Source organism: Pseudorca crassidens, chromosome X (genome assembly GCF_039906515.1).
Source record: "Pseudorca crassidens isolate mPseCra1 chromosome X, mPseCra1.hap1, whole genome shotgun sequence".
Taxonomy (NCBI): domain Eukaryota; kingdom Metazoa; phylum Chordata; class Mammalia; order Artiodactyla; family Delphinidae; genus Pseudorca; species Pseudorca crassidens.
In genome coordinates, this window is record NC_090317.1 from 119,988,065 (window position 1) to 120,009,988 (window position 21,924).

At 40.6% G+C, this 21,924-nt stretch overlaps 1 protein-coding gene across 5 annotated transcripts in view; it reads right to left on the reverse strand.

The window, feature by feature from the left end:
- The window catches only part of REPS2 (RALBP1 associated Eps domain containing 2), a 232,759-nt gene that overhangs the window by 186,764 nt on the left and 24,071 nt on the right, over positions 1-21,924 (reverse strand). The window contains exon 1 of one of the 5 annotated variants that reach the window (XM_067722168.1): positions 1,544-2,260. The exons of the other annotated variants lie outside the window; for them this stretch is intronic. Within the exon in view, the coding sequence (XP_067578269.1) occupies positions 1,544-1,546 (3 nt within the window). The 5' untranslated portion in view covers positions 1,547-2,260. Of the gene's footprint in view, positions 1-1,543; positions 2,261-21,924 lie in introns of those variants that run through there. 5 annotated transcript variants of the gene reach the window in all.

A 21,924-nucleotide genomic window follows, 5' to 3' on the forward strand; every position in this document is an offset into this window, starting at 1 on the left:
CACGGCACGTGGGACCTTAGTTCCCCGACCTGGGACTGAACCCAGGCCCTCTACAGTGAAAGCATGGAGTCCTAACCATTGGACTGCCAGGGAAGTCCCCAACCCACTTTTCTTAAATACACCAAAAAGAAGTTTTGAAACAACAGTGTCTGGTTTTCCTAGGGCTGCTGTGACAAAATACCACAAAGTCGGTGGCTTAAAACAACAGAAATTTGTTGCCTTACAGTTCTGGAGGCTGGAAGTCCAAAATCAAGGCATCAGCAGGGTTCGCTCCTTCCAAGGGTTCTGAGGAAAAATCTGTTCCATGCCTCTCTTCTAACCTCTGGCAGCCCCAGGAGGTTCCTTGGCTTGTAAATACATCACTCCAATCTTCATCGTCCCATGGCATTGTTCCTGGGTGAATTAGGATTCCACCCTTCTCCAGTATGATCTCATCTTAACTTCATTACATCTGCGAAGACCTACTTCCAAATCAGGTCACATTCCAAGGTACTGGGGGTTAGGACCTCAACGTATCTTTCTACGGGGACACAATTCCACCCACAACACACAGCTTTTATATAAAGTATTTGATTTTACCTATTCACTAAGTGTTTGTTACAGCAAAATGATAGCTCTGTTTAATGTACAGCTTAATCAAAACATAAGGCTTGTACTTGGTGACACAACCACACTGAGCTACAATGAAATCTAAGCAGTGCAACATCTACTCTGGGCAGCCATGTGCCCACCTCAAAAATGGAGTTTCTACTACCATAGAGAAGAAGGGGATAGGGATCAGGGAACAGCAAGAAATCTCTATCACATAGGCAAAGAGAAAAATCACTCAGGAAAACAAGTCAGTGTCTAGACACTCTGGTCCTTAGGTGAGGACCCACTGCAGCAACAAAATGATAAAAGTTAATGGTGGTTGGAAATGACCTTGGAACTGAAATGAAAAAACCAGTTTCTGTATAACAGAAAACCAGAGGCAAAAGGTACTCAAAGGGCATACACTGAATAGCATCTCAAATTAGCAGTACTTGAGGTAACAAGTCAATCATACACCTCTGTACAGAGACTCACATGGATCCCTCCATGGCTCCATTTCAGAACAAAACTGGGCCAGGGCCTTAGAACATCACCAAATACAAAAGTGCTACATTATTTAATATTTATGATTCTTCTGACTCTGATCCTTTCAGATCATTTTTTCCCTAAAATACTTCTTTTAAATTAAAATTTTTATTTTGAAATAATTATAGATTCACATGCAGTTGTAAGAAATTATACACAGAGGCCCTGTGTAACCTTTACCCAGTTCCCCACAACGGTAACATCTTACAAAACTATAATGAAAGAACAAAACCAGGTTACTGACTTTGACACAGTTAACATAGAGAACACTGCCATCACCACAAGGACCTTCATGCTACCCTTTTACAGCCAATCATTTCCTTCCCACCCCTGCCCCCTCAACCCCTGAGAACCACTAATCTGTTGTCCATGTCTATAATTTTGTCATTTAAAAAAAGTTATATAAATGGAATCACATAATATGTACCATTCAGGACTGTCTTTGTTCACTCAGCATAAATCTCTGGAGATCCATACAGGTTGTTGTGTACATCAGTAGTTCATTCCTTTATACTGCTGAGTAGTATTTCATGATACGGATGTACCAGTTTGTTTAACCATTCACCCAATGAAGGGCATCTGTATCATTTACAGTTATGGGCTATTAGGAATGAAGCTGCTATAAACATTTGTGTACATGCCTTTGTATGAACATAAATCTTCAGTTCTCTGGGATAAATGCCCAGGAGTATAATTACTGGGTCCCATATGGTAGTTACACATTTAGTGTTTTTAAGAAACTGTCAAACTATTTTCCAGAGGGGCTGTATCACTGTACATTCCCATCAGCAAGGGATTAGTGATCCCATTTCTCTGCAGCATTTAGTGAGGTCACTATTGTTTAATCCACCTACTCTGATAGGTATGTAGTGATATCACATTTGGCTTTAATTTGCATTTCTCCAATAGCTCATGATGTTGAACATCTTTTCCTGTGCTTATTTGTCATTTGTATATCCTCTTCACTGATATATTTCTTCATGTCTTTTGGCCATTTTCTCTTTTTTTTCCATTTTCTAATTGGACTGTTTGCTTTTTTTAATGTTAAGTTTTGAGAATTTTTACTATATTGCAGATAGTCCTTTGTCAGACATTTGCTTTGCAAATATTTTCTCCCACTCTGCAGCTTCTCTCCTTTTTTTTTTTTAACATCTTTATTGGAGTATAATTGCTTTACAATGATGTGTTAGCTTCTGCTTTATAACAAAGTGAATCAGCTATACATATACATATATCCCCATACCTCCTCCCTCTTGAGTCTCCCTCCCACCCTCCCTATCCCCCCCGTCTAGGTGGACACAAAGCACCGAGCTGATCTCTCTGTGCTATGCGGCTGCTTCCCACTAGCTATCTATTTTACGTTTGGTAATGTATATATGTCCATGCCACTCTCTCACTTCATCCCACCTTACCCTTGAGACTCCCCGTGTCCGCAAGTCCATTCTCTATGTCGGCGTCTTTATTCCTGTCCTGCCCCTAGGTTCATCAGAACCATTTTTTTTTAGATTCCATATATATGTGTTAGCATACGGTATTTGTTTTCCTCTTTCTGACTTACTTCGCTCTGCATGACAGACTCTAGGTATTTCCACCTCACTACAAATAACTCAATTTCCTTTCTTTTCATGGTTGAGTAATATTCCATTGTATGTATGTGCCACATCTTCTTTATCCATTCATCTGTCAATGGACACTTAGGTTGCTTCCATGTCCTGGCTATTGGAAACAGAGCTGCAATGAACATTGTGGTACATGACTCTTTTTGAATTATGGTTTTCTCAGGGTATATGCCCAGTAGTGGGATTGCTCGGTTGTATGGTAGTTCTATTTTTAGTTTTTTAAGGAACTCCATACTGTTCTCCATAGTGGCTGTATCAAATTACATTCCCACCAACAGTGCAGGAGGGTTCCCCTTTCTCCACACACTCCAGCAATTATTGTTTGTAGATTTTGGATGATGGCCATTCTGACCGGTGGGAGGTGATACCTCATTGTAGTTTTGATTTGCATTTCCCTAATGATTAGTGATGTCGAGCATCCTTTCATGCGTTTGTTGGCAGTCTGTATATCGTCTTTGGAGAAATGTCTATTTAGGTCTTCTGCCCATATATGGATTGGGTTGTTTGGTTTTTTTGATATTGAGCTACGTGAGCTGCTTGTAAATTTTGAAGAGTACTCCTTTGTCAGGTGCTTCATTTGCAAATATTTTCTCCCATTCTCAGGGTTGTCTTTTCGTCTTCCTTATGTTTTCCTTCGCTGTGCAAAAGCTTTTAAGTTTCATTAGGTCCGATTTGTTTATTTTTGGTTTTATTTCCATTTCTCTAGGAGGTGGGTCAAAAAGGATCTTGCTGTGATTTATGTCATACAATGTTCCGCCTGTGTTATCCTCTAAGAGTTTTACAGTGTCTGGCCTTACATTTAGGTCTTTAATCCATTTTGAGTTTATTTTTGTGTATAGTGTTAGTAAGTGTTCTAATTTCACTCTTTTACATGTAGCTGTCCAGTTTTCCCAGCACCACTTATTGAAGAGGCTGTCTTTTCTCCACTGTATATTCTTGACTCCTTTATCAACAATAAGATGACCATATGTGCATGGGTTTATCTCTGGGCTTTCATTCCAGTTCCACTGACCTATATTTCTGTTTCTGTGCCAGTACCAAACTGTCTTGATTACTGTAGCTTTGTAGTATAGTCTGAAGACCGGGAGCCTGATTCCTCCAGCTCCGTTCTTCTTTCTCAAGATTGCTTTGGCTATTCGGGGTCTTTTGTGTTTCCATACTAATTGTGAAATTTTTTGTTCTAGTTCTGTGAAAAATACCATTGATAGCTTGATAGGGACTGCACTGAATCTGTAGATTGCTTTGGGTAGCATAGTCATTTTCACAATGTTGATTATTCCAGTCCAAGAACATGGATTATCTCTCCATCTGTTTGTATCATCTTTAATTTCTTTCATCAGTGTCTTATGACAGTTTTCTGCATACAGGTCTTTTATCTCCTTAGGTAGGTTTATTCCTAGGTTTTTCATTCTTTTTGTTGCAATGGTAAATGGGAGTGTTTTCCTGATTTCACTTTCAGAGTTTTCATCATTAGTGTATAGGAATGCCAGAGATTTCTGTGCATTAATTTTGTATCCTGCTACTTTACCAAATTCATTGATTAGCTCTAGTAGTTTTCTGGTAGCATCTTTAGGATTCTCTATGTATAGTATCATGCCATTTGCAAACAGTGATAGCTTTACTTCTTTTCCGAATTGGATTCCTCTTATTTCTTTGTCTTCTCGGATTCCTCTTATTTCTATTTCTTCTCTGATTCCTCTGGCGAAAACTTCCAAAACTATGTTGAATAACACTGCTGAGAGTGGGCAACGCTGTCTTGTTCCTGATCTTAGAGGAAATGGTTTCAGTTTTTCATGACTGAGAACAATGTTGGCTGTGGGTTTGTCATATATGGCCTTTATTATGTTGAGGTAAATTCCCTCTATGCCTACTGTCTGGAGGGTTTTTATCATAAATAGGTGTTGAATTTTGTCAAAAGGTTTTTCTGCGTCTACTGACATGATCATATGGTTTTTCTCCTTCAGTTTATCAATATGGTTTATCACATTGATTGATGTGTGTATATTGAAGAATCCTTGCATTCCTGGGATAAACCCCACTTGATCATGGTGTACGATCCTTTTAATGTGCTGTTGGATTCTGTTTGCTAGTATTTTGTTGAGGATTTTTGCATCTATGTTCATCACTGATATTGGCCTGTAGTTTTCTTTCTTTGTGACATCTTTGTCTGGTTTTGGTATCAGGCTGATGGTGGCCTCCTAGAATGAGTTTGGGAGTGTTCCTCCCTCTGCTATATTTTGGAAGAGTTTGAGAAGGATAGGTGTTAGATCTTCTCTAAATGTTTGATAGAATTCGCCTGTGAAGCCATCTGGTCGTGGGCTTCTGTTTGTTGGAAGATTTTAATCACAGTTTCAACTTCAGTGCCTGTGATTGGTCTGTTTATATTTTCTATTTCTTCCTGGTTCAGTCTCAGAAGGTTGTGCTTTTCTAAGAATTTGTCCACTTCTTCCAGGTTGTCCACTTTACTGACATATATTTGCTTGTAGTAGTCTTTTAGGATGCTTTGTATTTCTGCAGCGTCTGTTTTAACTTCTCCTTTTTCATTTCTAATTCTATTGATTTGAGTCTTCCCCCTTTTTTTCTGGATGAGTCTGGCTAATGGTTTATCAATTTTGTTTATCTTTTCAAAAAACCAGCTTTTAGTTTTATTGATCTTTGCTATCATTTCCTTCACTTCTTTTTCATTTATTTCTGATCTGATCTTTATGATTTCATTCCTTCTGCTAACTTTTGGGGGTTTTTGTTCTTCTTTCTCTAATTGTTTTAGGTGTGAGGTTAGGTTGCTTATTTGAGATGTTTCTTGTTTCTTTTGGTAGGATTATATTGCTATAAACTTCCCTCTTAGAACTGCTTTTGCTGCATCCCATAGGTTTTGGGTCATTGTCTTTTCATTGTTATTTGTTTCCACGTATTTTTTAATTTCCACTTTGATTTCTTCAGTGATCTCTTGGTTACTTAGTAGTGTCTTATTTAGCCTCCATGTGTTTGTATTTTTTCAGATTTTTTCCTGTAATTGATATCCAGTCCCATACCACTGTGGTCAGAAAAGATACTTGATAGGATTTCAATTTTCTTAAAGTTACCAATGCTTCATTTGTGGCCCAGATACGATCCATCCTGGAGAATGTTCCATGAGCACTTGAGAAGAAAGTGTATTCTGTTGTTTTTGGATGGAATGTCCTATAAATATCAAATAAGTCCATCTTGTTTAATGTATCATTTAAACCTTGTGTTGCCGTATTTATTTTCATTTTGGATGCTCTGCCCATTGGTGAAAGTGGGGTGTTAAAGTTACCTACTATAATTGCATTACTGTCGATTTCCCCTTTTATCGCTATTAGCATTTGCCTTATGTATTGAGGTGCTCCTGTGTTGGGTGCATAAATATTTACAATTGTTATAGCTTCTTCTTGGATTGATCCATTGATCATTATGTAGTGTCCTTCTTTGTCTCTTGTTACAGTCTTTATTTTAAAGTCTATTTTGTCTGATATGAGCAGTGCTACTCCAGCTTTCTTTTGATTTCCATTTGCAGGGAATATCTTTTTCCATCCCCTCACTTTCAGTCTGTATGTGTCACTAGGTCTGAAGTGGGTCTCTTGTAGACAGCATATATATGGATCTCGTTTTTGTATCCATTCAGCCAGTCTATGTCTTCTGGTGGGAGCATTTAATCCATTTACATTTAAGGTAATTATCAATATGTATGTTCCTATTACCATTTTCTTAATGGTTTGGGGTGTGTTATTGTAGTTCTTTTCCTTCTCTTGTGTTTCCTGCCTAGAGAAGTTCCTCTAGCATTTCTTGTAAACCTGATTTGGTGGTGCTGAATTCTCTGAGCTTTCACTTCTCTGTAAAGATTTTAATTTCTCCGTGGATTCTGAATGAGATCTTTGCTGGGTAGAGTAATTTTGGTTGTAGGTTTTTCCCTTTCATCACTTTAAATATGTCCTGCCACTCCCTTCTGGCTTGCAGAGTTTCTGCTGAAAGATCAGCTGTTAACCTTATGGGGATTCCCCTGTATGTTATTTGTTGCTTTTCGTTGCTGTTTTTAATATTTTTTCTTTGTATTTAATTTTTGACAGTTTGATTAATGTGTGTCTTGGCGTGTTTCTCCTTGGATTTATCCTGTATGGGACTCTCTGTGCTTCCTGGACTTGATTAACTATTTCCTTTCCCACATTAGGGAAGTTTTCAACTATAATCTCTTCAAATATTTCCTCAATCCCTTTCTTTTTCTCTTCTTCTTCTGGGACCCCTACAATTCGAATGTTGGTGCGTTTAATATTGTCCCAGAGGTCTCTGAGACTGTCCTCAATTCTTTTCATTCTTTTTTCCTTATTCTGCTCTGTGGTATTTATTTCCACTATTTTATCTTCCAGGTCACTTCTCCATTCTTCTGCCTCAGATATTCTGCTATTGATTCCTTCTAGAAAATTTTTAATTTCATTTATTGTGTTGTTCATCATTGTTTGTTTGCTCTTTAGTTCTTCTAGGTCCTTGTTAAACGTTTCTTGTATTTTCTCCATTCTCTTTCCAAGATTTTGGATCATCTTTACTATCGTTACTCTGAATTCTTTCTCAGGTAGACTGCCTATTTCTTCTTCATTTGTTTGGTCTGGTGGGTTTTTACCTTGCTCCTTCATCTGCTGTGTATTTCTCTGTCTTCTCATTTTGCTTAACATACTGTGTTTGGGATCTCCTTTTCGCAGGCTGCTGGTTCGTAGTTCCCACTGTTTTTGGTGTCTGCCCCAAGTGGCTAAGGTTGGTTCAGTGGGTTGTGTAGGCTTCCTGGTGGAGGGGACTAGTGCCCGTGTCCTGGTGAACGAGGCTGGATCTTGTCTTTCTGGTGGTCAGGACCATATCCAGTAGTGTGTTTTAGGGTGCCTGTGACCTTATTATGATTTGAGGCAGCCTCTCTGCTAATGGGTGGGGTTGTGTTCCTGTCTTGCTAGTTGTTTGTCATAGGGTGTCCAGCACTGTAGCTTGCTGGTCATTGAGTGGATCTGGGTCTTAGTGCTGAGATGGAGATCTCTGGGAGAGCATTCGCTGTTTGATATTATATGGAGCCGGGAGGTCTCTGGTGGACCAATGTCCTGAACTCAGCTCTCCCACCTCAGAGGCACATGCCTGACACCTGGCCGGAGCACCAAGACCCTGTCAGCCACACTGCTCAGAAGAAAAGGGAGAAAGGAAGGAAGGAAGGAAGGAAGGGAGGAAGGGAGGAAGGGAGGAAGGGAGGAAGGGAGGAAGGGAGGGAGGGAGGAAAGGAGGGAGGGAGGAAGGAAGGAAGGAAGGAAAGGGGGGGAGAAAGAGAGAGAGAGAGAGAGGGAGGGAGGGAGAGAGGGAGGAAGAAGAGAAAAGAAAGTTATTAAAATAAAAAATAAAAAGATTATTAAAAATAAAAAATTAAAAAGTAATTTAAAAAAAGAATAAAAAAAGAAAAAAGAGAGCAACCAAACCAAAAAACAAATCCACCAATGGTAACAACTGCTAAAAACTATAGTTTAAAAAAGAAAAACAAAGACAGACAGAACCCTAGGACAAATGCTGAAAGCAAAGTTATACAGACAAAATCACACAAAGAAGCATACACATACACACTCACAAAAAGAGAAAAAGGAAAAAATATATATATATCTATATAAAAAAGAAGACAGCAACTAAATCAATAAACAAATCTACCAATGATAATAAACTCTAAATACTAAACTACGATAAACATAAAACCAGAAACAAATTAGATGCAGAAAGCAAACCCCAAGTCTACAGTTGCTCCCAAAGTCCACCGCCTCAGTTTTGGGATGATTCGTTTTCTATTCAGGTATTCCACAGATGCAGGGTACATGAAGTTGATTGTGTAGATTTAATCTGCTGCTCCTGAGGCTGCTGGGAGAGATTTCCCTTTCTCTTCTTCATTCGCACACCTCCTGGGGTTCAGCTTTGGATGTGGCCCCGCCTCTGCGTGTAGGTCGCCTGAGGGCATCTGTTCTTCGTTCAGACAGGACAGGGTTAAAGGAGCAGCTGATTTGGGGGCTCTGGCTCAGTCAGGCCGGGGGGAGGGAGGGGTACGGATGCAGGGCGAGCCTGAGGCACGCCGTGCGTTCTCCCGGGTAAGTTGTCCCTGGATCACGGGACCCTGGCAGTGGCGGGCTGCACAGGCTCCCAGGAGGGGAGGTGTGGAGAGTGACCTGTGCTCGCACACAGGCTTCTTGGTGGCAGCAGCAGCAGCCTTAGCGTCTCATGCCCGTCTCTGGGGTCCGCGCTGATAGCCATGGCTCGCGCCCGTCTCTGGAGCTCCTTTAAGCAGCGCTCTTAATCCCCTCTCCTCGCGCACCAGGAAACAAAGAGGGAAGAAAAAGTCTCTTGTCTCTTCGGCAGCTCCAGACTTGTCCCCGGACTCCCTCCCGGCTAGCCGTGGCACACTAACCCCCTGCAGGCTGTGTTCACGCCGCCAACCCCAGTCCTCTCCCTGCGGTCCGACCGAAGTCCGAGCCCCAGCTCCCAGCTCCGCCCACGCCGGCAGGTGAGCAGACAAGCCTCTTGGGCTGGTGAGTGCCGGTCGGCACCGATCGTCTGTGCAGGAATCTCTCCGCTTTGCCCTCCACAACCCTGTTGCTGCGCTCTCCTCCGCGGCTCCAAAGCTTCCCCCTCCGCCACCCGCAGTCTCTGCCCGCGAAGGGGCTTCTAGTGTGTGGCAACCTTTCCTCCTTCACTGCTCCCCCCCACTGGTGCAGGTCCCGGCCCTATTCTTTTGTCTCTGTTCATTCTTTTTTGCCCTACCCCGGTACGTGGGGAGTTTCTTGCCTTTTGGGAGGTCTGAGATCTTCTGCCAGCGTTCAGTAGGTGTTCTGTAGGAGTTGTTCCACATGAAGATGTATTTCTGATGTATTTGTTGGCAGGAAGCTCCACGTCTTACTCCTCCACCATCTTGAAGGTCTCCCCTGCAGCTTGTCTCTTAACAAGATCTTTACCAGCGTAAAATGGATTTGATGGTATCAATTTTATCATGTTTTTTTCTTTTATGGATCATACTGTCAGTGTCAAGTCTAATAATTCTTTGCCTAGTCCTAGGTCCTGAATATTTTCTATTTATTTTGAAAAATCTATAGCTTTAAGCCTTACATTTAACTTTGTGATCCATTTTGAGTTATTTTTTGTATAAGGTGTGAGATTTAGATAGAGGTTCTTTTTTTCCTTTTTTCTCTTTTTTTTTTTTTTTTTTTTTTGCCTACTGATGTTCAATTGATCCAGCACCATTTCTTGAAAAGGCAGTCTTTCCTCCTCCATTTAATTACTTTCACACTTTTGTCAAAATCAATTGGGTATATTTCTGTGGGCCTATTCCTAGGTTCTTTGTTCTGTTCACTGATCTATGTATCTATTCTGCCACCAATACCACATAGTCTTGATTACCATAGTTATATAAGTCTTGATATCAGGCAGATTGATTCTTCCTACTTTATTCTTCTTTTTCAAGACTGTTTTAGCTATTCTAGTTCCTTTGCCATTCCATATAAATTTTAGAATAACCATATCTGTATCTACAAAAAAACTTGCTGGGATTTTTATAGGAATTATGTTAAACCTATACATCAATTTGGGGAGAACTGACATCTTACTACATTGAGTCTTCTAATCCGTGAACATGGCATGTCTCTCTATTTATTTCGATCTTCTTTGACTTCTATCATCAGCCCTGTGTACGTTTCAGGATACAAGTCCTGTGCATGCTTTGTTAGATTTACACTTTATTTTCTGAACAACTGTAACTGTTATTGTGATTTCAATGCTAATATATAGAAATACAATTGATTTGTATAGTTTTATCCTTATCGTGCAAACTTGCTGAACCCACTTATTAGTTCTAGAAGTTATTTTGTACATTCCTTGGGACTTATACACAGACAATAACATCCTCTACAAATAGAGGCAGTTTTATTTCCTCCTTTCTGATCGTATGCCTTTTATTTCCTTCTCTTGCCTAACTGCACTGGCTAGAACTTCCAGAGCAATGTTGAAAACCAGAGGTAGGAGGAGACATCCATGCCTTGAAAATGAACCCAGAAGAACCTCAGAGATGTAACAAGAAATGAAGAAAAATAAAGTAGTAAATATGTAGATAAATAAATTAGTAGTTGGCAAACTAAGGTCTGCAAGCCAAATCTGGTCCACTCCCTGTTTCTGTAAATAAAGTCTTATTGGAACATAGGCATGCACAATCAATTACATATTATCTATGGCTGCTTTGGCACTACAACAGTGGAGCTGAGTAGTTGTAACAGAGACCATATGGCCCACAGAAGCTAAAATATTACCATCTGGCCCTCTACAGAAAAAGATTGTTGAACAAACAATGCCTGCATAAAATAATCTCTTGCAGAGTTTCATATATAATACTAAAGAATGTAAGACCTGAAACCATAAAACTCCTAGAAGAAAACATAGGCAGTATGCTCTTTGACTTCAGTCTTAGGAATATCTTTCTGGGTATGTCTCTGCAGGCAAGGGAAACAAAAGCAAAAATAGACAAATGTGACTACGTCAAACTAAAAAGCTTCTGCACAGCAAAGGAAACCATCAAGAAAATGAAAAGACAAGTTATTGAATGGGAGAAGATATGTCAGATATCAGATAAGGGGTTAATATCCAATATATATAAATACATGCACCTCTATTTCATCACAGCATTATTTACATCACTACAATAGCCAAGATATGGAAACAACCTAAGTGTCCATCAACAGATGAATAAAGATGTGGTATATACATATGCAGTGGAATACCACTCAGCCATAAAAAATGATGAAATCTTGCCATTTGCAACAACATGGATGGACCTTGAGGGTATTATGCTAAGTGAAATAAGTCAGATGGAGAAAGACAAATACCATGGGATTTCACTCATATGTGAAATATTTTTTTAAAAAACTAACTAAATAAATGAACAAACCAAACCAAACAAAAACAAATACACAGATACAGAGAACAGAGTTGTGGTTCCAAGAGGGGAAGCGGGGGGGAGTTAAATGAGTAAAAGGGGTCAACTGTATGGTGATGGATGGAAACTAAGCTTTTGGTGTGAATATGCTATAGAGTGTGTATGATTAGAAACATAATATTGTATACATGAAGTTTATATGATGTTACAAACCAGCGTTACCTCAATTAAAAAATACATACACAATACTAAAATATACGGTAAAAATACATTGGGAGGTGGGAGAAGTAGAGTTAAAGAGCCTTGAATTGTCCAGGAAAAAAGATAAAGACAAATACTAATAACATCCCCTAAACACATCCTCTTAGGTTCAGAAGGTAGAAGAACCTCCATCTACTCTCGTTTTATTGTTTTTCAGACAAATCACAGCAGATTCACTCACCTGCTAACATCACTGAACAGCAAGATGCTATGTGTCTATAATAAATCCCTCTTTAAAATATCTACAAGCGGTACTCACCAGTGCCAAACCATCCATCACCATGCTATTCACTGCTAGGATGACCAGACCAACCATCCTGGTTTGCCTAGGCCTGAGGGGTTCCCAGGATGTAGGATTTTCAGTGCTAAAACTGAGAAAGTCCGAGTTGGTCACCCTCCTTCCAGCTCCAATGGCCCACACTAGTGAAATGGACTGAGCATGGCAGGACTAGTCCTTCCCTTTTCCATTCACTTCTAGTAGCCTAGTGAGCAGGTAAACAAGTGGAACTCATTAAAGTCAAGCACACCACCTCGCCTACAGGTGTCACTTACAATTGCTCCCCAAATGATGTCTCTGAGAGAACACAAACTCCTTGGCTCCTTAAAGGTGCAGTGTGTCAACAAGTTAACTGAAAGAGAAGAACTCATGGATATCTTGTCAGGCTCTAACTTCTCACTTCCTAGATCCCAGCGTCCTACTAAAGAATACCAATATGTAGCACAAAAACAAAATCTATTTTAATCTAAGAGAACTGGGAAACTTCCAAAGAGCACTGACCTGAAAAATCTTGACAGAGCAGAAGAAATTGATTTTCTACCAAAACCATGCAGAAGATTAGACTCAGATTTAGGCCAATAAAAGATTTACATTCCATCCAAGTCCCAATATAACATGATGCACAGATGAAAACATGCTTGTGAACTGATATAGCTGACACACATTAGAAAGGCCAAAGTAAAAATCAGCTCTTAAGAATGCTAGTCCCAAAAAAAAAAAAAAAAAGAATGCTAGTCCCAAAGGCAAAAACACAACATATAAGTTGCATAAAATGTCTGTGATGAATCATAGCATAATCGGTTTTTCAAATAGATTTTCATAATTAATTTTTATTCTCATTCTGGCCCCTTTTCAAAATGATTGCCCACAAAACCACAGGATCAGAAAATAATATCTGTCATGCATTTATAATAATCAGAAAATTCTTAAAATTAATAATGGATATCTTAAATTACTGAAACCTCCAGCTTTCCAACTTTCACATATTAGACAACTACTCCACCTCCCCGCCACCACCCATGCAGACAATTGTTGATATCTCGTTTTTATTATAACCTCTATTAATTATGGTAAGGTCCCCAGCACTAAGAGTCAGTAGTAGTATTGGAGACCAGCCTAACCTTGATTGATATAGGCACCTACCCTGGGCAGTGTACAAAGAAAGGCAGGTCTGCCCATAAGGTGGCCACCTATTCTGGCTACAGTGAAAATTAAGATTAAAGCTGTCTCTCACAACGCTCTTCACTTTTTCAAGTGTTCTTCAAATACTGATCTTTTTTTCAATCTTCCTATATCTAAAAAAGAAAAATATGGTGCATAGGATATCAAGTCAACAGATAAAGTCAAGAAAAGGCATCACTGTATAAATGAAGCATGACATTGGGACAGTAGGAATCAAAAACGAAAAGTGAGTTAGCCAGCCTCCATGTAGAACTGGTCACATCCAACTGAACACAATTTTAAAAGAAAAAGGGGGCTTCCCTGGTGGCGCAGTGGTTGAGAGTCCGCCTGCCGATGCAGGGGACACGGGTTTGTGCCCCGGTCCAGGAAGATCCCACATGCCGTGGAGCGGCTGGGCCCGTGAGCCATGGCCGCTGAGCCTGCGCGTCCAGAGCCTGTGCTCCGCAACGGGAGAGGCCACAACAGTGAGAGGCCCGCGTACCGCAAAAAAAAAAAAAAAAAAGAAAAAGGAAAATACTTAAAGAAGCTCTAAGCCAATGCAATCAATAGTGGTTCAAAGTAATGGGTTGATTCCTGAGGTGGAAATGTTTTTGATTTCATGGTCACACAGTTAAATACAATAAATCCATATAGCTCTGTACCTAGGCAAGGCCCTTCCTTAATTCCCAAAGCTCAAACCAAGTGTAATAAACAAAAGTACAGTTAAACTGCTTCAGGAAGAGGACCCATCAACATCCTCAAGTTTCAGGAAAACCTATTTGAACCTTAAAGATATCTAGAAAAACTCAGTTCTGAATCTGTTTAAACAAACCCCCTTTCCAAGAGCCACTCGAATTGATGGGCACCACACATAAACTGGAAGGGGATGCTTCCCAGCAATGGCTGGCTGAAGAAAGGAAGAGCTCCTGCAAGAAGCTTCCACGGAAACTGCCCAGTCTTTTTACCTACCATTTATCTCATACTTTGGCTGTCACTCAAGTATACCAAACCAGCAATGAGAACATAAGGATGTTGGAAGGACTTTAGAAAATGAAGAATTCAGTGTTTGGTAGAGGGTGATTTTCCAGGAAAGAAAAGAAAGCGTCAGCAGCCCAAACTTCTCAGGACTCAAGAGGCCTCTGCTAGTTCAGCCCACTGAAATACAAATCTCCCAAATGAAGTATTTGCAACATAGCTTTAATAGTAAGTATTTGATTTTGCCCATTCACAAATGTTTATAAAGGCAAATTTATAAAGGCAAATTTATATTTTCATTTATGATGTGAATGATTTGGATATTTTAAAGTATGAAATTCTGGTTTGAAATTTTAGAATATGAAAAGGAAATGCAATTTATAATTTTGCAACTATGGGATATAAGGATCCTACGTATGTGGCAACCAGCCTCCAAGATGGCCCCCAATAATCTCCACCTACTAGTATTCATGATGCCTTTGTACAGCCCTTTCCCACATTGTATCAGGGTTGTCTGTGTGACCAACTGAAGTGATGATATGTGACTTCTGAGACAAGGACATAAAAGATGCTATGGCTTCTCTCTTGCTGTCTCTCTCAGACCCTCACTCTAGGGGAAGCCAGCTGCCATGTCCTGAAGACACTCAGGCAGCCCTAAGGAGAGGCCCATGTGGTGAGGAACTGAGGCCTCATGCCAACAGCCATGTGAATAAGCCATCACGGAAGCAGATGCTCCATCTCCAATCAGGCCTTCAGATGATGGCAGCCCTGGATGACCACTTGACTGCAACCTCAAGAGAGATTCTGGGGCTTCCCTGGTGGTGCAGTGGTTAAGAATCCGCCTGCCACTGCAGGGGACACGGGTTCAAGCCCTGGTCTGGGAAGATCCCACATGCCACGGAGCAACTAAGCCCATGAGCCACAACTACTGAGCCTACACTCTAGAGCCCACAAGCCACACCTACTGAGCCCGCGTGCCACAACTACTGAAGCCCGTGCACCTAGAGCCTGTGCTCCACAAGAGAAGCCACCACAATAAGAAGCCCGCACACCACAACAAAGAGGAGCCCCTGCTCGCTGCAACTAGAGAAAGCCCGCACACAGCAACAAAGATCCAATGCAACCAAAAATTAATTAATTAATTAATTTTTTTACAAAAAGAGAGATCCTGAACCAGAAACACACAGCTTAGCTTCTCCTGGATTCCTGATTATCAGAAACTGTGTGAGATAATAAATGTCTATTGTTTCAAAGTGCTAAGATTTGAGGTAATTTGTTACACAGCAATAGATAACTAATACAACACATAATTGTTATCACTTGGGCATCGCCTTCCTTTCTTTAGGTTGAAGCCAATGCTAAACAGGTAGTATGGTAGTGTGGAAAGAACAGGGTTCTGCAGGCAAACAGATTTGGGTCAAATTCTTAGGCCCACCACCTACAACCTGTGTATTCTTGGTCAAATTACTTAATTCCAATGCCTCAATTTCTTCATCTAAAACAATATGGAGATGAGAAAATCAATTTCATAGAGTATTTGTAAAAAATCAAAAAACAGTGGCTCCTTGAACAACATGCATTTGAACTGCACAGGTCCACTTACGCACAGACTTTTTTAATAGTAAATACTACAGTACTGCATGACCTGTGGTTGGTTGAATCTGTGGATGTGTAACCACAGATACAAGGGAACTACAGATTCGGCGGACTTCACACATCATTTTCCACTGTGGGGAGGGTCCACCCTGAACCCCACATTGCTCAAGGGTCAACTGTACATATAAAGAGCCTGGCACTAAATAAGCATTTAATGTTAGTTCCCTCGCTATTTTAAAGGGTAAATGGTTCTGCTAAAATTGAGACAATTTATGAACAAAACTTCAATTAAACTAAACTACTAAACCCTAGGAAAGCTGGAAAAGAACCCTTTTCCCAAGGATGCGAGGAAAGACTTTGAAGCCATCGCCCGGGCCTACCACGTAATTACAAAAACAAGGGGGCCACCCTGTGTGCTGAGTGTTTTATATAATTTAATCCATTTAACCTTTTCTCAACACCCCTGCATTAATCTGGGTAAACTAGGTTACACTAAAGCAAGGTTTCTCAGCCTCAGCACTACTGACATCGTGGGCCAGATCATTCTTGGCTGTGGGGGCTGTCCTGTGCACTCAAGGGTGTTTGGTGGCATCTGCCCACTACATGTCAACAGCACCTTCCCCAGCTCTGACAACCAACCAATGTCGCCAGACACTACCAAATGTCTCAGGGGAAGGAGTGCAAAAATGCCTCTTACTTGAGGACCTGTGTGCTAAAGTATCAAACAGTCACCAAATCTTAAAGGCTTAAATTGACATTTTTTTCCTTGCTCATGCTACAAAGTCTATTCAGTACTGGGACTCTCTCTGCCCAACGTTATTGTCATCCTGTGTCTACATCACCAGTCGGCATGGCAGAAGGTAAAAGAGACATGACAAACCACATGCTAGCTCTTAAAGCTTCTGCCTGGAAGCAGGCACACATCGCCTCCCCTCACAGGCCACTGGCCAAAGCAAATCCATGGCCAAAGATGATATCAAGAAAGGGACACTGAACTTTTGTAAGCAATTATGCAGTCTATCGACCCCTAAAACATCCAGAGGTACTAACATTTTATACACGAAGAAAGGTATTCACAGGTAACTTGACAAAACTCACCACAGTCTACCAAGATTCAACCCATATTTACTCAACACGCATACAAAAAAATCAGCGTTCTCTCCACTTTAACACTGGTTTTCAACCTGTTCTCTATGGAAGTGAACAGTTTCTATAAGTGCTTCAGAGATTCTATAACATCTAATTTGTTTTTCATTTTTTTTAAATACATGTTTTTTTAATTATTTTATTTTTATTTATTTTTGACTGCATTGGGTCTTCCTTGCTGCACGCAGGTTTTCTCTACTTGCGGTGAGCGGGGGCTACTCTTCGTTGTGGTGCGCAGGCCTCTCATTGCAGTGGCTCCTCTTGTTGTGGAGCATGGGCTCTAGGCGTGCGGGCTTCAGTAGTTGTGGCTTGCGGGCTCTAGAGCTCAGGCTCAGTAGTTGTGGTGCACGGGCTCAGTTGCTCCACGGCATGTGGGATCTTCCCGGAACAGGGCTCGATCCAGGGTCCCTTGCATTGGCAGGCAGATGCTTAACCACTGTGCCACCGGGGAAGCCCTAAAAATATATTTGATTCTACTCCTAAGTATATAGCCAAAAGAACTGAAGACAAATGCCCACATATAAACCTATACGTGAATGTTCATAGCAGCAATATTCCTAAAAGCCAAAAAGTGGAAACAACTCAAATATAGTAAGCCCCCTATATAAGAAAAAGTTCCATTCCAAGAGCACGTTTGTAAATCCAATTTATTCATAAATCCAACAAAGTTAGCCTAGGTACCCAACTAACACAATCAGCTGTATATCAATAGTACTGTACCATAACAGGTTTATAATACTTTTCACACAAGTAATACATAAAAAACAAACACAAAAAATAGAGAAAACAGGGCTTCCCTGGTGGCGCAGTGGTTGAGAGTCCGCCTGCCGATGCAGGGGACGCGGGTTCGTGCCCCGGTCCGGGAAGATCCCACATGCCGTGGAGCGGCTGGGCCCGTGAGCCATGGCCGCTGAGCCTGCGCGTCCGGAGCCTGCGCTCCGCAACAGGAGAGGCCACAACAGTGAGAGGCCCGCGTACCGCAAAAATAAATAAATAAAAAATAAAGAAAACATTGACTCTTTCAGTACAGTACCTTGAAAAGTACAGCAGTACAGTACAACAGCTGGCATCCAGGGGCTGGCATCGAGTGAACAGGCAAGAAGAGTTACTGATAGGAGGAGGGAGAGGAGGTGGGAGATGGTAGAGCTGAAGGATCATCAGCAATAGGAGACAGAGGGCAAGCTGCAATTTCACTCATGCCTGACTGTGATGCCACCGGTTCTGGCTCCTTGCTGGATTCAATTCTATCTACCCTCTTGAAAAAACGATCCAGTGATGTCTGGGTAGTAGCTCTTTTTTTCTCATCATAGATGACACGGTAGCACTGGACTGCATTCTGAACGGCTTGCTGCAACCTTCATGTACCATTCTACGTTTGGATCCTGTGCCTCAAAAACTAACAATGCTTCCTCAAATAAAGAAAATCACTTGCTTCCGGACATCCTGGGCTTGAAATAAAGATACTGTACTACTGTACTCTATACAGTACTGTACAGTAAAGTGCACGAAAGCACAACCATTTCTAGAGGATGCATGCATGTAACAATGTATGCCAGACATGGGAACTAACTTACGTGACTGGACATGCGAACGCACGTTCGAATCTTTGAAGGTTCGCAACTTGAAGGTTCGTAACTTGAAGGTTCGTATGTAGAGGACTCACCGTATTCACCAATGGATGAATGGATAAACAAAATGTGGTGTGTGTGTGTGTGTGTGTGTGTGTGTGTGTATATCTCCACAAAGTGGAATATTACTTGGCCAGAAAAAGGAATGAAATACTGATACATGCTAAAACATCGATGAACCTTAAAAACATTCTGTGAAGTCAAAGAAACCAGACACAAAAGACCACATATTGTATGATTCCATTTATATGAAATGTCTACAGTGGACAAATCTATAAAGACAGAAAATAGATTAGTGGTTGCCCAGGGCTAGGGTGGGGGGCTGCTAAAGGGTATGGGGTTTCTTATTGAGAGTAGTGAAAATGATCTAAATTTGATGGTGGTAATGGTAGAACAACCCTATGCATGTAGTAAAAACCACCATATTGTACACTTTAAATGAGTGATTTGTGTGATATGTGACTCATATGTAATAAAATTATTACCCAAAACAAGTTTGCCAGAATAGAAACTTTTGACTTTTTTTTTTTATCGTTGCCATCTCTTTTTTCCAGATCACTATAAAATAAACATGATACAATTTTTGCCGACAGGTGGGGATGATCGAGGTTCCCAGGTACAGTGCTTGATCCCACTCTGAAAACCTGCTTCCCTACAGGGAGAAGGAGAAAATGTAATCTGGACACAAAAGGTGGAGGACCCAGATTCAGGTGGAGAATGGTGGAGAAAGGTGGAGAATAAAAATGAATTTGAAATTTCACACACAAAAAAATTTTCTTTTGGGCTTCCCTGGTGGTGCAGTGGTTGAGAATCCACCTGTCAATACAGGGGACACAAGTTCGAGCCCTGGTCTGGGAAGATCCCACATGCCGCAGAGCAGCTAAGCCCATGCGCCACAACTACTGGGCCTGAGCTCTAGAGGCTGCGAGCCACAACTACTGAGCCCACATGCCACAACTACTGAAGCCCGCGTGCCTAGAGCCCCTGCTCCACAGCAAGAGAAGCCACCGCAATGAGAAGCCCATGCACCACAACAAAGAGTAGCCCCTGCTTGCCGCAACTAGAGAAAGCCCACATGCAGCAACAAAGACCCAACACAGCCAAAAATAAATAAATTAATTTAAAAAATAAATTTTCTTTTCTCTTACAGGACAGCACTTGTCATACAATCCACAAGAAACTGAATCAGAAACTTTTCTCTCCTCCCTTGGATTTAACAGTGTTCTACTGCACTGCAGCCCATCAAAGACCAGAAAACCTTTTCTTCTCAAACTTCTGTCCGTGGTAATAACTTATCCCCTGAAGACAAATCCTCAAATGAAAGTCAAAGGTGACTGCAAAGTACTTTGCAGGGCCTACATATGAGCCAACAGATTCCCTTTTAACCTTTCATTTGTTTTAAAAGATTTTCGATGAAAAGCCCTTAAGTAGGAAGCTGCTTTCTTAAATTATGGTCAGAAAATAAGATATGATAACTCTTATAATCTGCACTCTATTAAGAAAGAGGTTCTTCATTTTTTGTGCCATGGACCCTATGGCAGTCTGGCGAAGCCTTTTGGATCCATTTTAGGAATGATGTTTTTAGATGCAAAAAATAAAATACAGGACTACAAAGGAACCCAATTATATTAAGACAGTTATTAAACTATTATAGAAATTTGTAATATAGTAATATATATGCTCTTTTATTATGGCATCAAGTATCAAGAAGTAGCAGAAACTGATAACTGCCAAAATGTTGAAGTAGTGATCAGCACAAATGATATTTCAAGATATCTGCAACAGCTATGATGCAATATGGAACTGATTTGCTGATGACAAAGTCACAGGTGGGGCTAATAGTACTGTGATTTGTTGCTTGCATTCATTAATTCATGAAAATACTAAATATCCATTGTTAGTCAAAATAAAAATTTCCTTTTTCTCCATTCAAGGTCAGGGTCCCCTTGAATTCTATCCGCAGATCCCTTGGAGATCTGAGAACCCAGGTAAAGAATCTATGCTTTAAAATGAGTATAATAACCTAAGATGTGAATTCTTCCCAGACAGGTGCAAATTTTAAGATGTCTGGAAACATCATTTAGAATGTTTTCTTCAGAAATGACATAGAAAAAAAGGTTGTGATTTTTGTCATTTGTTTTTTATACTGCCAATGCCTTGTACCCAGCACACAAGAAAGTGAACATTAAATAAATAAATAAATAGTATCACCGGGGATAAAAGAAGCCAGCCATGTTCACTTTTATTCTGGACATTCTCTTGACATAAACCCTGTTGTTAGACTTGGCTGAATGCCTAGAATTTTATCTGGACTAGCCCTTAACCACAGGAGAGAAAGCAAATTTTATATATACTACCCCCAGAATTTATCCTCCACCTACCTCCTACACTCCTTGAGATTGTTCTCAGATTTCTTAATCAATATTGAAGCAAGTAAAATCTCCTGTGGCTATGAATTTTGGCAGTCTTAATGGTATCCATGGAAACGTCCTAATTGAAAACATTCAGTTCCCATTGGATCATCTTATCCCATGAAGCATTTAAGAGAATTCGTTTAAATCCTCCCACATATTTGACACCCTATAAAGAGTCTGGCAGTGCTAGGTAATACATATATGGTATGGGGGGAAATCTGCAATCTGTGCATTCAAAATAATTCTAGAGAATGGCTTATGGACACTCAAAACCCCGACTAGGATGTGCTCACAACGCTTGGTAAATTTAGCATTTTGTATGCAATATAAACAGCACTCTGACGCTTATCAGAAGTTTCCTTTTTTATTGCATTAAAAACTGACCATTTATTAACTTATGCCATAGAAGGTAAGGAGTCAGAAACCGGGAACCCCTGGCTTTCTCACCTTTCAATTTTCCCTCACATGTTATTTATTAAAAGGTCCAAAATTTCTAGATAGCATCAACATTGCTTTTCCTACTTTAAAGATCCAGTGCTACAAATAATAAACATAGCATCATAAAAAGATCCAGCTCTACTATTTTTCTCTTGTCCAAGGCACATCTGTTTTGTGTTATCCATCGGTACTAGTGTGAAGAGGGTAGAAAATCAGATGCTGCCAGTAAGAAAAGCCATTTTATCTTTTTATATACCTCATCCTCCTTATGCGTAAAATGGTGGCGAGGATGCCATGCCCCTCTTTGACCAAAAACTGAGTTGACTGTGACTGAACCCAGGCTTTACTGTCA